Source organism: Neofelis nebulosa, chromosome 14, assembly GCF_028018385.1.
Source record: "Neofelis nebulosa isolate mNeoNeb1 chromosome 14, mNeoNeb1.pri, whole genome shotgun sequence".
NCBI lineage: Eukaryota > Metazoa > Chordata > Mammalia > Carnivora > Felidae > Neofelis > Neofelis nebulosa.
In genome coordinates, this window is record NC_080795.1 from 57,403,944 (window position 1) to 57,422,694 (window position 18,751).

Consider the following 18,751-nt stretch of genomic DNA (forward strand, 5'->3'; position numbering starts at 1 on the left):
ATGGACAACCCAGCACCTAGAGCTATCAAGCCAATAAGGTAGAACCTGAGGAGGAACAAGGGGGAAGGAGGGAGTGGGTGCTGACCAGAACCTTCTATAACAGGGACTCTTGCCTATAGCCACAGGCATTCACTTTCTAATGTTCTCTCTCTGTAAAGAGAGCTTTTCTACTCTTCTTCCTTTCTGATCTTACATTCTAAAGAATTTTGGCCTGCTGCTCATTTTGTGTTCACCTCTTCATTCTTCAAAGTGGCGAGACAACGAGTCCCGGGTATTGTGGTAAAAAATCCTGCAATGATGGGGTTATAATTTTCACTGACCATTGCACTTACCTCCACATCTTGGAATTGGTCCACTCCACATTACTTTTCCATCCATAAGAATACACGTAATTGTCTCTGTTCCCTGGGTTTTAATAAATCCTTCTTCACAAATAACTGAAATCGAACTTCCTAATTGAAAGTTGTCCCCAAACCGCCGTGCATTGATTGGTATTCCAGGATCAGGACATTCATTATGCCCAAATGCTGGAGAAGAGGAGACAAACAAAAACACACAAACAAGCAGTATGAGAGGGACCCTTGTGTATGTGGAGTGAGAAAAACTGACTTTTGAAAAGATTATGTTTATATCTAGATGAGCCTTTATTTTTTAAAAAAGAAAAAAAAAATGAGAGCCTCTCCTTTGACCCTGTTTGCCTGTGACGTATATCCATGATGTAAATAGGTATGATTGTTTTAATTTTTTTTTTTCAACGTTTTTTTATTATTTATTTTTGGGACAGAGAGAGACAGAGCATGAACGGGGGAGGGGCAGAGAGAGAGGGAGACACAGAATCGGAAACAGGCTCCAGGCTCCGAGCCATCAGCCCAGAGCCTGACGCGGGGCTCGAACTCACGGACCGCGAGATCGTGACCTGGCTGAAGGCGGACGCTTAACCGACTGCGCCACCCAGGCGCCCCAGATTGTTTTAAAATATGAATTATAATCTAAGATTACATTTCAAAACAGAATTGTTTCTGCTTACTTCTGGAGACCACTGGGGTTTACGGTATGTAAAATTTTCTGTATAAACTGGTCAGAATTCCAATTATTGTGAATACAAAGCACGTTGACCACATCTCACTGCAAACTTTCGTGATGTTACTCTTTGGAATGGAGAAATAGTCTTGTGAGGCTATAGTGAAATGTTCCAATCTCGTATGAAAGTCTTAAAATTTCTTTCTAATTTTCCATTTGTCATCTATTTTCTGCCATCTAGGAAAAGGGAAAGGAGCTAACTCTTATAATTACTATGTTCTAGCCACTGCTATAAGGAGCTTTGGAAATGTCATTATCTCATTTAACATTTAGAACTTTAAAGAGTAATGTGAGATTCAGCAACAGATAAGTATTTGCCTCAGGTCAGAGAGATAGGAATGAAATTATCCCTTTGTATGGCTTCTAATTTTTTTCTCAACAACATATTGTATCTTGGGTTATTTGTTTCATGTCTCAAGAGAATGTGAGTTCTTTAAAAAAATTTTTTTTTTTTAATCTTTATTTATTTTTGAGAGAGAGAGAGAGACAGAGTGCAAGTGGGGGAGGAACAGAGAGAGGGAGACACAAAATCTGAAGCAGGCTTCAGGCTCGGAGCTGTCAGCACAGAGCCTGACACTGGACTCAAACTCACAAACTGTGAGATCATGACCTGAGCTGAAGTCCGATGCTTAACCTACTGAACCACCCAGGCGCCCCAAGAAAATGTGAGTTCTTGAATTCAGAGCCACTTTATTTTATTTTGTGTCTCCCAGGATATATTTAGGCAAGTCTTAGCAAGTCAGCAGCAGTGTAGGGACAATATGCTTACATATTAATATGCTTGAATTTCTGAAGATTATAGATTAAATGAGCCCTCCAAATTTCTCATTTTATTCATCTGTATGACTAAACATGCACCATAAATGTTTAAATTAGCACAATACAAATGGAAGAATATTTAAAATAGCAAAATCTAAATGTGTAAAAAATAGTTTGTGAGGTATTTACATTATTATTATATTCATGCTATACATAAGTACATGCAGTTATTTTAAGTTTTCTCATTAATCATTACTTTGATATTGCTCATAAATTATATAATTTTGATTTACCATTCTCCTCATTTTTAAGTTAAATGGTATGGAAGAATATTAAGGTAAATTCTAAAATATAGACAATATATTTTTGTAGATGCACTTATTTCTAATTATTGGTTTTTGTTGTGATTCTAAAAGACCCAAAAACCATAAAAAGAGGTTAGAGTAGAAGAGAGCCAAAGGATAAGAGACTCTTAAAAACTGAGAACAAACTGAGGGTTGATGGGGGGGTGGGAGGGAGGGGAGGGTGGGTGATGGGCATTGAGGAGGGCACCTTTTGGGAAGAGCACTGGGTGTTGTATGGAAACCAATTTGACAATAAACTTCATATATTGAAAAATAAATAAATAAATAAAATAGAAAACTAAAAAAACCAAAAAAACAGAACAAAACAAAACAAAAACCGCAATTGATTAAGCCTCATTGTTCCTATATATAATGCCTGATAGTTTTTTTTTTCAGAAAAAAAATAACTTCAGTAGAAAACATTAAATATAAGAATTTTCATATGATCAATTAAATTATTTACTAGAGAAACAGAACAAGAAACAAGGAGGCATATTTCCATAATTCCCTGAAGGTACCATAAACATTAAAGTTAAAAATAATGTGCCTTGAAGACAAAATAAAAATTATAAATAAATAGAGAAGTGTGTGTGTATATATATATATATATATATATGTGTGTGTATATATATATATATATATATCTTTATACATATGAAATATTTTTAAAAGGACTTTCAGATAAAGCAACTCTTTTATACAGCAGTCTGTATGACACATGTCACAGCTAATTTAACTTTAATGATATACAATTACATGTTGACAATTTCACCACTAGTGACACTTGGAAAAGGCAATAACTGCTTTCTGTTACTAATTGCCAAAACTCAGCACTGATTGTCAGGGTTAGGGATGTGATTCTTTTTTTTTTTTTTTTTTTTTTGAATGTTTATTTATTTTTGAGAGAGAGAGGAAGAGAGTGAAACGGGGAAGGGCAGAGAGAGAGGGAGACACAGAATCCAAAGTAGGCTCCAGGCTCTGAGCCGTCAGCACAGAGCCTGACGTGGCTTGAACTCATGAACAGTGAGATCATGACCTGAGCCAAAGTTGGAGGCTTAACCGACTGAGCCACCCAGGCACCCCTGGATGCAATTCTTTTTTATAGAACAGGAAACTAGATCCTATTGTCATATGTCACAAATATTAACAAATATTAACTCATCAAGTTGGTCAATATGTGCCAGAGTGTGGTACCTTCAAGGGAGGGGGAAGAAAAAAAAACAAAAAAAAAACCAAGAAAAATCAGTAGTGTTCTATTCTTTAGGAAAACATTTGCAAACAGAAGCATTAGTATGTGAGTATATTAACCTACTATGATATATTCTCCTTCATGTGATTCATCTTTTTGCTATATTTTTGGCTTTTTTTTTTCAAAAAAAATACAAAGAATGTGAGTGACAATAGCTAAATAACCTCAAAGAAATGTCAAAATATAGCAACATAGTAAACACAATTAAATAAGATGTTAAGGTAGTAGTTCAAAAGGCAAGTAAGCAATGACAGCTAATGTTTATTGAGCATTTACTATGCACTATCTACTCCATGCCAAATTATTTGCCTGCATCACCTAACTTATTCCTTATAGAAGCCAAAGATGGTTTTGCTGATGAGGACACTGAGGCTCAATTTTAAACCTAAAAATGGGGCAAAGCCAACATTTGAAGTTGTATAGTTTCACTGTAGAAAGGATGCTCTTTTTTTTTTTTTTTTTTTCAACATTTTTTTTTTTTTTTATTTATTTTTGGGACAGAGAGAGACAGAGCATGAACGGGGGAGGGTCAGAGAGAGAGGGAGACACAGAATCGGAAACAGGCTCCAGGCTCCGAGCCATCAGCCCAGAGCCTGACGCGGGGCTCGAACTCACGGACCGCGAGATCGTGACCTGGCTGAAGTCGGACGCTTAACCGACTGCGCCACCCAGGCGCCCTGAAAGGATGCTCTTAATCTCTAAGGTATTTCTTCCCCATGGTGGCAGGTCAGTGGTCTACTGCTCCTATGTTAATGATTTTCTCTTCTGTAATGTTTCTTGTGAATTTCAGCCTTGTGAATTTCATCTCCAGAATTGTAACTCTGTGCTGTCATTATTGGTTTAAGGTTCCCTATTGGTTTATGAATATTTTGAAAGAAAGATTTATTTCCTTTATATGTTTTCACACCAATAATGGAGCAAAGCATATGATACCCTTTAGGTTTGATCTTATGCTTATAAGATTTAATAGAATAAACTAATATATTGGCTGACATCATAATATTTGAAACATATTTCCTTAATATCAGACCTCTCACAAACCAAGAGAAATGACACAATAGGGAGTAAAATATGGTTGGAAATGAAGAATTGTTCCTGGTACATTATATATATGGAGAACTTGTTCAAGTTTATATATATATATATATATATATATATATATATATATATATATATATATATATATATATATATATATAAAACATTGTTTAAGTTTCCTTGTCTATGGAACCAGAGAGCTGGTTTACATGATTCCTTTCTAGCTCTACTTGGTAGAAATACATTATATGGAAAAGATAAACTTACTGTTATAAGTGATGTTGAAGCCACGTCCTGACATTGAGTGGTCAGCTTGAAATTCCAATCGCAGTATATGACTATTACTAGTCAGATGGGAGGGCACCTCAGCCCCAGTAAAGGTTCCAAGAATCGGGGAGTCTGGAGAGTCACCATCTTTAACCGCAAGGAAGTCAAACTGAGATTCCAGATCAAAGTCATTAAAAGAAAGATGTATCCGACTCCCTGGATCAGAGATTATGGTCCAGATGCAATTTAAATTATTTCCATACCCTTCTGGGTAATCAGGAGAAAGCACTGTTCCCATTGGTGCAGTAAAGTTAGACAGGCAAGGAACTGTTAAAATTATAAAATACAATAAAGGTTCAAAAGTAATATTTCACCTTATTTTGCCACAATCTACAACTATGATAACCAATTAGTAGCTTGAAAAAAAATAAGATTAAACAATGGAAATTATCTTATAAAACAGAGAAAAAAAGGTTACTATTTTCACATATTAGAAAAGGCAACTATTTCTTTGGATAACCGTGTCTTTAAATATGCACAAAAATATCATAGGAGTAATAAAGGCAATTTATTTAGACATCTATCATATTTATGTTAGAGTGCTGTTCAAGGTTTTTGTTTCTTTGCATATGAAAGAAGACTGGTGAGGCACCTGGGTAGGAAAGAAGACTGGTGAGGCACCTGGGTAGCTCAGTCGGTTAAGCAAGGGACTCTGGATTGATTTCTGCTTCAGGTCATGATCTCACCCTGGGGGGATCGAGCCTCACGCAGCCTCTGTGCTGAGCTGCTGATTGTAGAGCCTTCTTGAGATTCTCTCCCTCTTCCTCTGCCTTGCCCTTCTCCTTCCCTCTCTCTCTCTCTTTCTCAATTAAAAAAAAAAATGGTGGGGGGCGCCTGGGTGGCGCAGTCGGTTAAGCGTCCGACTTCAGCCAGGTCACGATCTCGCGGTCTGTGAGTTCGAGCCCCGCATCAAGCTCTGGGCTGATGGCTCGGAGCCTGGAGCCTGTTTCTGATTCTGTGTCTCCCTCTCTCTCTGCCCCTCCCCGTTCATGCTCTGTCTCTCTCTGTCCCAAAAATAAATAAAAAACGTTGAAAAAAAAAAAATTAAAAAAAAAAAAAATGGTGAAATATATACAGATTTCCATACAAAGCAATAATGCGCATCAAATGATTGAAGACAAAAAATATTATGCGGATATTAACAGAACTGGGATGTTGTAGCACAGACAAAACGTGGACGAGGGTGGTGACTAGGTGAGTTTCAATCCTACCATTGCCATGGGAAGCTCTAAGAGTTTACAACACAGATAAGGAGACAAAGGAGACAAACTAACTTTTATAAGCATCCACCACTAGTGGCTAATGCTGGAAAAACAACTAAACTCACACCTTTCTAAGATGAAGTCTCTCACTGCCCCTGCTCCATCCCTCTCCAGTTTTCTTTTAACTTTTCAAAACATCTAAGCTAAAGTATCACACAGAACATTTAGAAAGTTGAAAAAAGATAAAAAACAGAAAAGTAAATGGTCTTAGTGCATAGCGGATTTCATAAAGGAATGATGTATTGTCTTCTGGTGTTTTTTATTACATAATTTAAACAAAATCAAACTCATCTAATTTTGCACCAAATTTTATTTACAAAGAGTATGAACCTTAGGCCTGAAAATAGTTTGCTAAATTTCTGTCTAGAAAAGTTGTATTAACTTTTACTGAAATATAACTCATACTGAAATATAATTAATACGTTAGAGAGTACAAAACCTCCACCAGCATAAAATATTATGACTATTTGACCTTTCTTAATTGATAGGAACAATGATATCTCATATTAGTAATTTGCCCTTCTTTGCCTACTAGTAAATATGAAGATTCCTCCATTTTCTCTTTTTTGGGAATTATAGGCTCATGAAATCTGATATTTAAGACTATGAACTCTTAGTTTATAATATTCATTCAATATTACAATTCATATAGTATTCCTACATTATTCTGTTAATAATTTTAGCATAATTTGTTTTAATTTGAGTTAAAAATAATAATTTCTTTATATTGCATTTAAGTTCAGATCTTTTATTAACATTCAGAAATTAGACCAATATCTACCTATCTACAGAAATATAAAGACAAAAATATACCTATACCTACATATATGCATAAAATATGTAAAATAACGATAGGGATTATATATGTGTGTGTGTGTGTGTGTGTGTGTATATATATATATATATAATCAGTTACTTATTATACATGTATAATTATTTATCATTTTAAATAAATATTTTCTAACCTAAGCTTGCCTCGTCTGTACGGACCGATGTTAAAACCAGGTCTTGGAAACTGATAGCCACTGGGCTGGATCCAGACTGCAAATGTGTTTGATACAATTTTTTCTTATGCCTGTACAAAAATTTGAAGTCACATTTTAAAATCAATCTATTTCACATTGAGGCGGAAAAATGTGGAGTTCTAGCTTCTTTGAAAAAGTGAATGCACTACAGTTGCCTACCACTTCCATAATGGGGACACACGTACCTAGTCCTGTGCCCTTTTCAAACTTTTACCTGCCTGCATCCAGGAATCTTCTGATTATATAACCTTGATCTAAATGTAGGCTCAGCAAACGTGTTCTGTAAAGGGACGGATAGTAAATCCTTTGGCTTTATAAGCCACATGGTCAATTTTGCAACTACTTAAGTCTGCCACTATAGCAGGAGTCAACTCTTAACTCTTCCTATAGCAAGGAAAGCAGCCATGTGCAACAGGTAAACCAAAGTACACAGTTCCGTTCCAGTAAAACTTTGTTTCCAAACGAGGCTTCAGGCTAGATTTGTCACACAGTCCTTAGTTTGCTAGTCTCTGATCTAAATGATCCCCATTTGGGACAAGGGATGACCAAAATCTGTCATGCTGATCTCCTTTGTCAAAAAAATAGGCCAATGCCAATATAATACTTTAAACCCTTAATTGTATTAGATGCAGTTGTTACTGTAATTTCCTTTGACTCAGTGTTATATTTCTGTGAGTACCATATGAATTTTACAGTAGTAACTTAATATTGTTAGATGTATCTTTATGTACTTTAGTACATAGGGACTTTTTCTTTTAAAAAAGTCTCATGTCTATTCTATTGTTGCCTGTTTTTTTACCAAGCTGTGTATCAGCACATTACATCCGTTCTCAAAGAAATTATGTTAGGATTTTTACTGAAATTTCAAGGCAATTTCTATATAATTCACATATTTAATATAATGCCCTCTCATTCTGTAACATGCATCTATCTCTTTTTTTTTTCCCATAAACTCTCCTTTTCTGAATAAGCTTGTAATTTTCTGTGAGTTATTTGGAATTATGTAAGAATTATTTCTACATATTTTATAATTTTATTTTTCTGAGTAAATTAACTTTCAATTACATTTTCAAATTAGATATTGTTGGTATACAGGAAACTATTCGTTACTACGTATTTATAATATATCAAGTTTTAGGACTTTATTCTTTTTAAAAATAGTAAAAAATGTCTTCTCTAGAATTTCAAGAGTTTAATTTGTTTTAGTCAGCATTATTTTAAATATTTTATTGACTGTATTTTAGCATCTCTTAAATGACTTAAAATAGTTTTATTTTTTATTTTCTTTTAAATTTTTTAATGTTTATTTTTTAGAGAGAGAGAGACACAGAGCATGAGCAGGGGGAGGAGCAGAGACAGAGGGAGACACAGAATCTAAAGCAAGCTCCTGGCTCTGAGCTATCAGCACAGAGCCAGACACAGGGCTCAAACCCATGAACCGTGAGATCATGACCCAAGCCGAAGTCGGATGCTTAACCAACTGAGCCACCCAGATGCCCCCAAATAGTTTTATTTTTGGTGTGATACACTACATTACTAGATTCTCCATATTACACAAACATTGTCTCCATGGAAGAATACCTAGAACTAAAGGTCTTTAAGTGAAATCTTTTGAAGTATTGCTAAGGTTTCCACAATGCTAACGAAATCCAATCAAATTCTCCTAATATATTGTCTTCTTTCACAGCAGGAACTTCACAAGGTGATCTTGGTTAAGGATGAACACTGGCATTAAAGGAGAGGGATCTATTGAGGAGGTCTATGCTCTCTTCCTCCCCTACATTCCCTAAAGAGCAAGCAAAACATATTTTAATTAGGGAAATTTCTGGAACATTTGAAAAATACCCACTTTGCTAAAACATCAGATTAGGTATCATTGCAATATGTATCCAGACACTATACTGAGAGATAGTATTGCTTGCTTATTTTCTATTTTCTTTTTCATTTCTTTCTTTTTACTTTTTTGTTTTGTTTTGTTTTTGTTTTTGAAGAGAGAGAGAGAGAGAGAGAGCTTGCATGAGTAGGGCAGAGGCGCAGAGGGGAAGAGAGAGAGAATCTCAAGTAGGCTCCACATTCAGTGCAGAGCCCAACACGGGGGTCAAGACCTGAGCTGAAATCCAGAGCCAGACACTCAACCAAATGAACTACCCAGGCACCCCTATTATTTTTAACTATGCAAAATATATATTAGATGACCTGTAGTCTCTTTAAAAGTTCTGTTACTTCTTTAAAAATGTTAAATAACTTCAGAATGCTACATAAGAAACATTTTTTTTTTATTTTCATGAGTATCGGCTTTCTACGTTACCATTGAATAGTGAATAGTCAAAGCCAAAAAGCAAAATTTTCCATATTGCACCCATATCTGGGAAGTTACATTTGTTGGTATTTAACTGAAACTAAAAGTATATCAATAGATAATACAAATGATATTTTTGTTGTAGTTACATTGGAATGTTTTCATGTATTTAAACAAATACATTCTTTTAATCTAACCATACTGTATATCATAAACATTAATGGAGTTTTTTTCTGTGCAATATAAATAAACGGCACATAAGTATGCATTAGTGTGAGCATCTACAAGCAAAAATAAGTTCATGCATTATACATAGAATATAAGCTTTAAATATTTTAAGTGTTTCTGATTGAAAATAAGCATATACTATCTTGTTAAAATAAATAAATGAATCTACTAGAATTAGCTCAGATGTATAATTTCCATAAGAGGTATCCTATCTATAAAGTATAAAGTGCCATCAATAAAATTCTATAAGAACAGATGTAATATATATTTTGCAATTACCAAGTGAACTATGTTAACTTTATTTAAATCTTTAATGAAATTTATAATTTGGCATAAGCACACTTGTTAAAGATAGTATCACAAAGTGCTACTCATTCAAAAATAATTACACGGTTCCAGCTCTTTGCAATTAATTACAAAAGCAATTATATGCAAGGACAGGGTAACATATGCTGTCAGAAAGCAAAGCATTTGGTACTCACAGATACAGATGGGTATGTTTGCAGACCATTGGTTATTCTCTTGACAAACAATGGATTTCTCTCCAATTAATTCAAACCCAAACTGGCACTCGAACCTTAAAACATCACGATTAGAAAATCCATCTCCTTCTCTAATTCCATATAAGGGTGTACCAGGATCACCACAACTTTCTTTTTCAATTTCTGCAAAAATAGAAGATTAAAGTCACCTTCCAAGGGTTTTAGGCATATGATATCCGCATCACCAGTTTAGTAGATGTACACTCTCTATATCTGAGATATATCAGAAAAAAAAGATTAATACATTTTCCAAATTTAATTTTTTTCTTTTGCTACTCTTCTTTTAATTTTTTTTAATGTTTATTACTTTTGAGAATGAGAGAGAGAGAGAGAGAGAGAGAGAGAGAGAGAGAGCACAAGCAGGGCAAGGGCAGAGAGAGAGGGGGAGACACAGAATCTGAAGCAAGCTCTAGGCTCTGAGCTGCCAGCACAGAGACTGATGCGAGGTTTGAACCCACAGACCACGAGATCATGACCCGATCCGAAGTCAGACACAATCAACTGAGCCTCCCAGGTGCCCCTCTTTTGCTATTCCTGTGAACACAATTTGATGACATGACCTTTAGGGAACAATTAATGTAGTTCTCTCATTTTGTAGATGGGAAAACTGAGGTCATCAGAGCACAGGGCAGTGTTTGTGCCCAACAGCACAATTATAACAAGATTTAAATTTTTGTGTGCACTACATATATGCACACACCTATATACACATGTATGCATTTCCCCCAAATACTGAAAACATCTCTTACCTGTACATGATGCAGTGAACCCTTACATCATGACCAGGATGTGAGGTAATGTCTGCCTCAGTGCTCCTACAGCTCTCAGTGAATGCCTTTCCCCTAGGAGCTGCCATTTTCCCTGACACTTGTTGGTGTAATTATTTCCCCTACTAGACCCCCCCAAAAAAACTCCTTAGGACAGGTATCAATTTTGTATTCCAAATTACCCAGATACGTTCCTCCAGGAATGTTTTTTATATGAATTAAAATGAAGAAGGTTGGTTAAAATTCTCTTAAAAGCACATGAAAGCACTCTCTTAACTTGTATTCAAAGAGGCTCCAAATGTCTGGGGTCTTCACGTGAAGCTATGAATATCAGTGGTAAATTACTGTGATGGTTGTTTAGGTTTTTAATTCACATGAAATCACATTAATACAGTTCTCAAAACTACAGCAAAAAAATTAAAATTACAGTTGAAAGGTAAAAGTTGGAGATAAAGTTATGAACTCTATTCTGATATTCCAACAAGCATACATTGTTGGTTCTGCAATCTACCAGCACCAATTTAGTGTGTATCTTTCCGATTCTTTCCCCATGCTTTTATAATTATATAGAGACATACATAATATGGAATATTATAAACATCTATATTTATATGAATATAAAAATCTTATCTACAACCATATAGTATTGTTTACGTATGTATGATACTTTATGTGGTAGTATGCTGTCAAAGGTATTCTATAACTTGCTTTTATTTTAACCAAACAATAATTTTGGATTAACTTTTGAACACCCTTATATTTTTAGCAGAAACCACGTATGGGTACAATGATTCCTTTAATACACTGGATTTGATATTTTCTTTTTACTTATGCCGTAGTGACTTTAGTCTAGATTTTTGTATAATCCTATCCCTATCCAGGTGTAATATCAGAGAAAGAGGTTTGTAATTTTGCAACTTTCACTGGTCTTTAGGCTAGTTTGTAGAACAGGAAAAGTTAGATCCCTGGGTGTTAGAATGTGTTAAGAGAAAATGTTGGCTGAGTGTGGGCTAATTTTGAAGTAGGTGTCTGACTATCAGTTTAATCTCTCCAAAAAATTTTTTTCTACTCAAAGCATTTTTTGGGGGGTGGCAGAGGAAGGGGCAATATTGGCAACTTACATATTTTAAAAAAATGACATTTTCCAGGATTTGGAAAATGTTAAGTGGGAGTAAACAGGCTTAAGTGCTAGGTTATGGTGGGATGACATTGTCAACAGGCTCACAAAATTGCATTTCTCTCATGCCTTGAAATTGAAATTGTTTCTGTTATCGAAAAAATGGATTCTTCTTCATCTGAAAATGTCTTTATTTTGCCGTCACTATTGAATGATAGTTGATAACCCACAGATTTTAATTCAAAGTTATGTTCCATCACCATTTTGAAGGTGTTTTTTCCTGGCCTTGTATCCATCCAGTAATTCTGATGAGAAATATGATACCAAAGGGATTCTAATTTTCTTATAATTAATCTGTCCTATGCATCTTTCTTCTCTCTTACCATAAATAGTGGCATTCCTTTTTAGACTTGCTGGGGGTTTTATTTTGTTTTGTTTTATTTTATTTTATTTTATTTATTTTATTTTATCTTATCTATTATTTTATTTTATTTTGTTTTGTTTTATTTTTAGTTTAAAGAGAGAGAGAGAACATGGGTCGGGGAGAGGGGCAGAAGGAGAAAGAGAGAGAATCTCAAGCAGGTTCCATGCTCAGTGTGGAGCCTGATGCAGGGCTCAATCTCACAACCCTGGAATCATGACCTGAGCTGAAATCAAGAATCGTGTGCTCAAATCAACTGAGCCATCCAATCGACCCTAGACTTGCTGTTTTTAATGTCACTATCACTTACCTAGGTATTGGTTTATAATTTTTTACACTTGGCGCTTGATAGATTTTATCTGTCAAATAACTTGCAAGGTTTTTTTTTAAGTTTTAAGAATTTTTTAGCAGTCTTTCCTTTAAAATATTGTTTCTTATATACTCTCATCTCTCTAAAACTCATTTACATTGAATATTGGAATTTGAGGTCTAGCCTTCTTGTTGCTCAATCTTTCAAATTCTCATTTTTGAAATTCTCTATTCTGCATTGTTGAAGAAATATATATGTAAATATATATGTATATATTGATTACATATAATTAGTAAATTATATACAATGTAATAATTACATATATTCCAACTTATATATACATATATATGCATATATATATATATATATATATATATATATATGTTCATCTAATTCCATGTTTAACCTCAATTCAACCTATAGACTGAAAAATTATGTTGTCATTTCTTGAATATTTAATGATTATTACTTTTTATTGTTTCATAAACTTCTATTATTTGTTCATGAATACAGTTTCTGCCTTTATTTTTGTGAGGATATCTATATAATGATTTACAATGATTTTCTTTTCCTCTCTTAACTATGTTTCCTTGGGTATAAGTAGAAGCGTATGAAGAGAGCAGCAGAGAAAATGTCCTTCTCAAGCAGCATGTTGGAAGATAATGTGGTAAATCAGACTGGTTGTCAAGCCTGTGATGAAGGGGCAGGAGGAAGTACTTGAGAAGAGAACAAGATTGTTGGCTTTGAGCATCTGTCAAATAAACATTCGTATTTGCTTGATTCTCTGTAACGCTGCAGGTCCTAAAATCCCCATCTTCACCTTCAACACCTGCCACCTTCAAGCTTATTTCTTCTAATGTCAGAATCACCTTGTATTTCTAGGTATTAATTTTTCCCTCTATTAATCTGTGGTACAGTCCACTCTTGTGGTCTTCATTTTGAGTTAGAACACTCTTTTTTTGAAAAGATAGATTATTTATTTTGGGAGATGGAGAGAGCATGAGTGAAGGAGAGGCAGAGAGAGAGAATCCCGAGCAGTTTCCATGCTCAGCATGGAGTTCCCATGTGGGGCTTGATCTCATGACTATGAGATCATGACCTAAGCCAATATCAAGAGTCCGATGCTTAACCAGCTGAACCATGCAGGCAGCCTGGGTGATTACTGCACTGGACTCTCTTCCATATCTGGGCATTTGGCTCCATAGCTGAAAATTTTTCCTCTGTGGTAATCACTGTGGTTTCTCAGCATTGTTAGGGGACCCCTCCCTGGAGGCTTCTAGCCCCAGTGCCCAGTGACCTCTTATGCATAAACTGTAACAGCAGTCTCCCATGATGGCACTGGTTTATGAGATTCTCAGCTTACCTCTGTATTTCACATATGTATATTTACAAGTTTATTTATATATATTTTTCTTAGGAATCTTCTACAGCCTCATGGCAACTGAGATTTCCTCTTCCCATTCTTAAGCATCAGTGAATTTTTAAAGTATATTTTCTAACACCTTTGGTTTAGGACTGAGAGTAAGTGCTTACTCTACTATTTGGAAACCATATGTTTCTTTCTTTGCTCCTTGATTTTTAAAAGTCAAACATATACTTTCAAACAAAGATGGAATTTCAAAGCTGCAGTACTCTCAGACTGAAAAACAACATGCAGTAAGTGTAATAAATAGATACCTATCATGCATCACTGACTTTGAAATTTTTTTTTTACCTGAGGTGAAACTAATATCTGAACAAATAATCAATATGCAACAGATGGTTGTCACAGTAGAAATAGTCCGAAAGGAAAATTAATATTAATGACTATCATTTTTTTGAGTATCGAGACTGTACTGGCACCATGAAAACTTTTATTTAAAACATCAATTATGTAATTTAATCCCCATAACAACCCCATGAAGAAATCATTGTCATCTCCATTTACAGATGAGAAAACAGAGGGTCAGAAAAGGTAACTAAAGCTCTAGACTGAATATTTGTGCCCCCCTCATCCCAATTCATATGCTGAAACCTAATCCCCAGTGTGATGGCATTTGGAGGTAGAGTTTTTAGGAGTTTTAGAGTTTTAGGTCATGAAGGTAGGACCCTGATTAATGGGATTAGTGCCCTTATGAAAGAAGCCTTATAAAGCTCCTTTGCCTCTTCTGCCATGTGAGGACACAGGGAGAAGACGGCCCTCTAGGAACTAGGAAATGGACTCTCATCAGGCACCAAATCTGCCAGTACCTTGATCTTGGATTTTCTAGTCTCCAGACTAGATAGATATTTGTTGTCATAAGCCACTGAGTCTATGATATTTTTGTTTCAACAGCCCAAACAAAGACTATAACTTGGACAATTTCACAAAGCTTGTGTATTGCAGAGTTCAGGTATATAGCAGTCTTAATCACGAAACCATATCAGAGGAATTTTTATTCTTTACCCACTTAGAAACATATATTTTGTTTCTAATGTGTACCAAAATAATACTAAGCATAAGGAATATAAAGATAAATAAGATGTTTCCCTTTTGTTCTTAAATGAGGGCACAAAGGAGGTATAGCTAAGTCCCCTTGGAGCTGGAGACTGGCAAACAGGTAAAGGCTTCATTGAAGAGGTGACCCTTGAGCCTTCTTAGGGTTACTTCACTGAATGAAATGGAGAAGGGTAAGGAAGGAAAGGTGGAAGAAAAGCACTATCAGAAAAGATACGTAGTCTTTTTTCTTCTTTTTCCTTCTGCAGGTGGTGACTTGGTTGGGGTTAAGAGGATGAGTCCATTGGGGATACTTTAAAAGAATACCATAGACTGGGTGGTTTATAAACAACAGAAATCTGTTTCTCTCAGTTTTAAGGGTTGGGAAGTTTAAGATCAAATGCCAGCAGATTTGGTGTCTGGAGACAGCCTATTTCCTGGTTAATAGGCAGCCTTCTTTTTGCTGTGATGGGGTCCAGGGCAGGCCATACCAGAGTGGCCACTTTGATGTGTGGATTGTTTTGAGCTGAAGACAATCAGGACCCAAAGGACCCAGGAGGAGCTTTTGCCTCCCTCTCAACTGCCTGAAAGCATTCAGATAGAGAGCCTGGCCTGAAAGACAGCTATCACCGAAAATAACAAAGAGTATGAGGTGTGTATGATAAGCTGGAAGAAACCCAACAAGGCCTGTTGATTTAGATTCCTCTCCATGTTCCATTGTCTCTGCAGGGCAGGGCAAACATTTGTTTAAAAACATAAGTTCTCCCCTTCTTCCTGTAAATTGTCTTCCTCCCCTTTGAAATCCCAGACCCCTATATCCTTCTCCCTAGATCAGTATGGTATATAAACCTCAATTGTTTGACTCTCAAGGAGCTGAATATCATTGGGGTTCATGTAAATATGAAATCAACATCTGTTTTTCTCCTGTTAGTCTCTCTTATGTCAACTTAATTAGAAGGGAAAGGGAAAACTTTCTTCTCCTATAGTTGTGTCCTCAGGTGGTGGAAGAGGTGAGGGAGTTCTTTGGGGGCACTACTCCCCATTCATTGGGATTCCACTCTGGTGACCTAATCACCTCCCAAAGGCCCCACCTCCAAATCCATCACATTGGGCATTGGATTTCAACATATAAATTTCAAGGGAATACAAATATTCAGCCAATAGCAGAGGCAGTGATGGTGGCACTAAGGGTTGAGGAGGTGGTGAGGTCAAGTAGGTGATAAGGTGGTTGGGGGGCAAACAATAAGAAACAAGACCAAGCAGGCAGGCAGGAATGTTGGAAGATTAAGTATATATAAGGGGATTGTGAAAAGCATAAATTTGACAATAAGGGTAACCAGACTTCTCATTATCAACAAGAAGATGTAGAAAAAGGAAAGGCTTCAAAGAACCCTGAGGGAAAACAAAACTGGGGAATGGGTGTGCACTTGTGTTTAAAATGTAGATAAACACAGATTAGACATAGATTAAATGTATTTACATATATACATATATATGTCAAACATAAAGGCATACACACACACACACATATATATGTGTGTGTGTGTGTGTGTGTTCATGTGTGTGTATATGCACACATATTTTATAGTTCCACTCACTATAAATACAAAGAGCAATAAATCTCTATGGCAAAAGGCACACTAAGTGCTCAGATCTTGGTTTCTAAATGTCATTATTTACTAAAAGGTACCAGGAAGGCTAATTCCAGGGTTGGACAAGGAAAAGAACAATGTAACTCTAGAACACCCTGATGAGTCAAAAAAAAATTGCTTAAAGAACAGTGGAGACATATCAAAAGCACATAAAGACCAGCTTAAGGGGGTCCCACTGGCCATTCTGAGACAGTTTCACCATCAAAACAACACCAATAATGATAGATTACAACTGATTGAATGCAATTTAAATGCATAAATCTGTACTGATATAAACATGAGTGATGAGAGAAAACTCTGCATGTAGAATGACAGTTCAAAAAAATGTAGAATTAATAAAAATAGAACATCAACATTTTGTAGGTATCATAGCGATTTTGGGTTCTGGGTGAATTTTTGATAAAAAACAAGATAATAGTGTAGTCTTGGATTACCTCTCTGTAAAACAAGTATCAATCACAAAGCTGAAAATGGTGATGTTACCATGGAAAAACCCAGAAAACACTAATTTTACTGGGTGATCAAGGATCACATAACCAGTGTGGGATATACTGACATTGTTTGCCCCTGATGTGATACAGTAAGACACTGAGAATAATTTCGGTCGTATTCCTGTCAAGAATGCTTAGCCCAAGTCTGGATAGGAGGAAAGACTGTATGGACTCAGACGGAGGGACATATTGCAAAGAGACATGACGAATTACTGCAATCACTTTGTGAGTTGAATCCTGGACAAGGTAGGCAAAAGAGACATTTTATTTTTAATGTTTATTTATATTTCAGAGAGAGAAAGAGACTGTGCAAATGGGGGAGGGGAAGAGACAGAGGCAGACACAGAATCTGAAGCAGGCTCTAGGATCTGAGCTGTCAGCACAGAGCCTGATGTGGGGCTCAAACTCATCAGCTGTGAGATCATGACCTGAGCTGAAGGTAGACTCCCAACACACTGAGCCACCCAGGCACCATTAGAGACATTTTTGAATAGTTAGTGAAATTTGAATGGGGTTGTGAATTATTTGATAATGTTGTATCAATGCTGATTTTCTAATCTGGGTGGTTATGTTGTGGTTATGTGAGAGAGAATCTCTGTTTTGGTGAAACTCAAAATTTCTGCAAATTCTTTTTGCTCCTCCTACCCAAAGGTAGAATCAAATTATCCTCTCTTTGAGTGTTGGGCAGTATTAGTGATAGCTTCTACAAATGGAATATGGCAAAAGGGACATGACCACTTCTCTTAGCTTCTTTTCTAACACTACCAGTTGTCTCAAGCCTGTATAGGTTTGGGGCATGGAGAAACAATCAGCACATTCTACTTTAGCTTGTCCATTGCAGCAAAAACAATAGACACACCCGTGCCCATATTTGACCCAACAGGATTGCCAGAAGCTTGATCTTCCCCAAACTCCCATAAGGGGTTTTCATGCCACGTGGGACTGTGGAGAACTTAATGCCTGAGGGATGAACTTTGACCACCAAGGGGCAGGAAATGGGAAGGAGACCAGTGGATTAATTGCTTACCTCCCTCTTCCCAAAATGGTGGCTTCAAAACACAAATGGCCCACATAACCAAAGACATAGATGTATTTCTTGTGAGGTTGTGGCCAACTCAGAAACACTCAGTAACATATCACCTCATTCTTGACGCTTCCATTTCCCTGCTATAGCCCTTTTCCCCCTTATCTTTGTTGTTTTGGAATTGCACTCCTTCTCTCCTCCCATAAAGTATTTAGTTTATAAGCTATGCCTCAGCATCTGTTTTCTAGGGAATCAAAGCTAGGACAAGTGACTTATCACTGGCAAACAATTAATGGACCAGGTAAGGGGCTGGGCTATCTAATGGTTGTGTAAACACAGATGTGATTTCCAGGAAGATAGG

At 36.1% G+C, this 18,751-nt stretch overlaps 1 protein-coding gene across 6 annotated transcripts in view; it reads right to left on the minus strand.

The window, feature by feature from the left end:
* Window positions 1–18,751, minus strand: part of CSMD3 (CUB and Sushi multiple domains 3) — a 1,263,431-nt gene that overhangs the window by 440,084 nt on the left and 804,596 nt on the right. For all 6 annotated transcript variants that reach the window (XM_058698868.1, XM_058698869.1, XM_058698867.1 and 3 more), the window contains 3 exons: window positions 10,094–10,276; window positions 4,738–5,064; window positions 333–527 (listed from right to left, as the gene is read on the minus strand). In XM_058698868.1, the coding sequence (XP_058554851.1) occupies window positions 333–527; window positions 4,738–5,064; window positions 10,094–10,276 (705 nt within the window). The remainder of the gene's footprint in view (window positions 1–332; window positions 528–4,737; window positions 5,065–10,093; window positions 10,277–18,751) is intronic.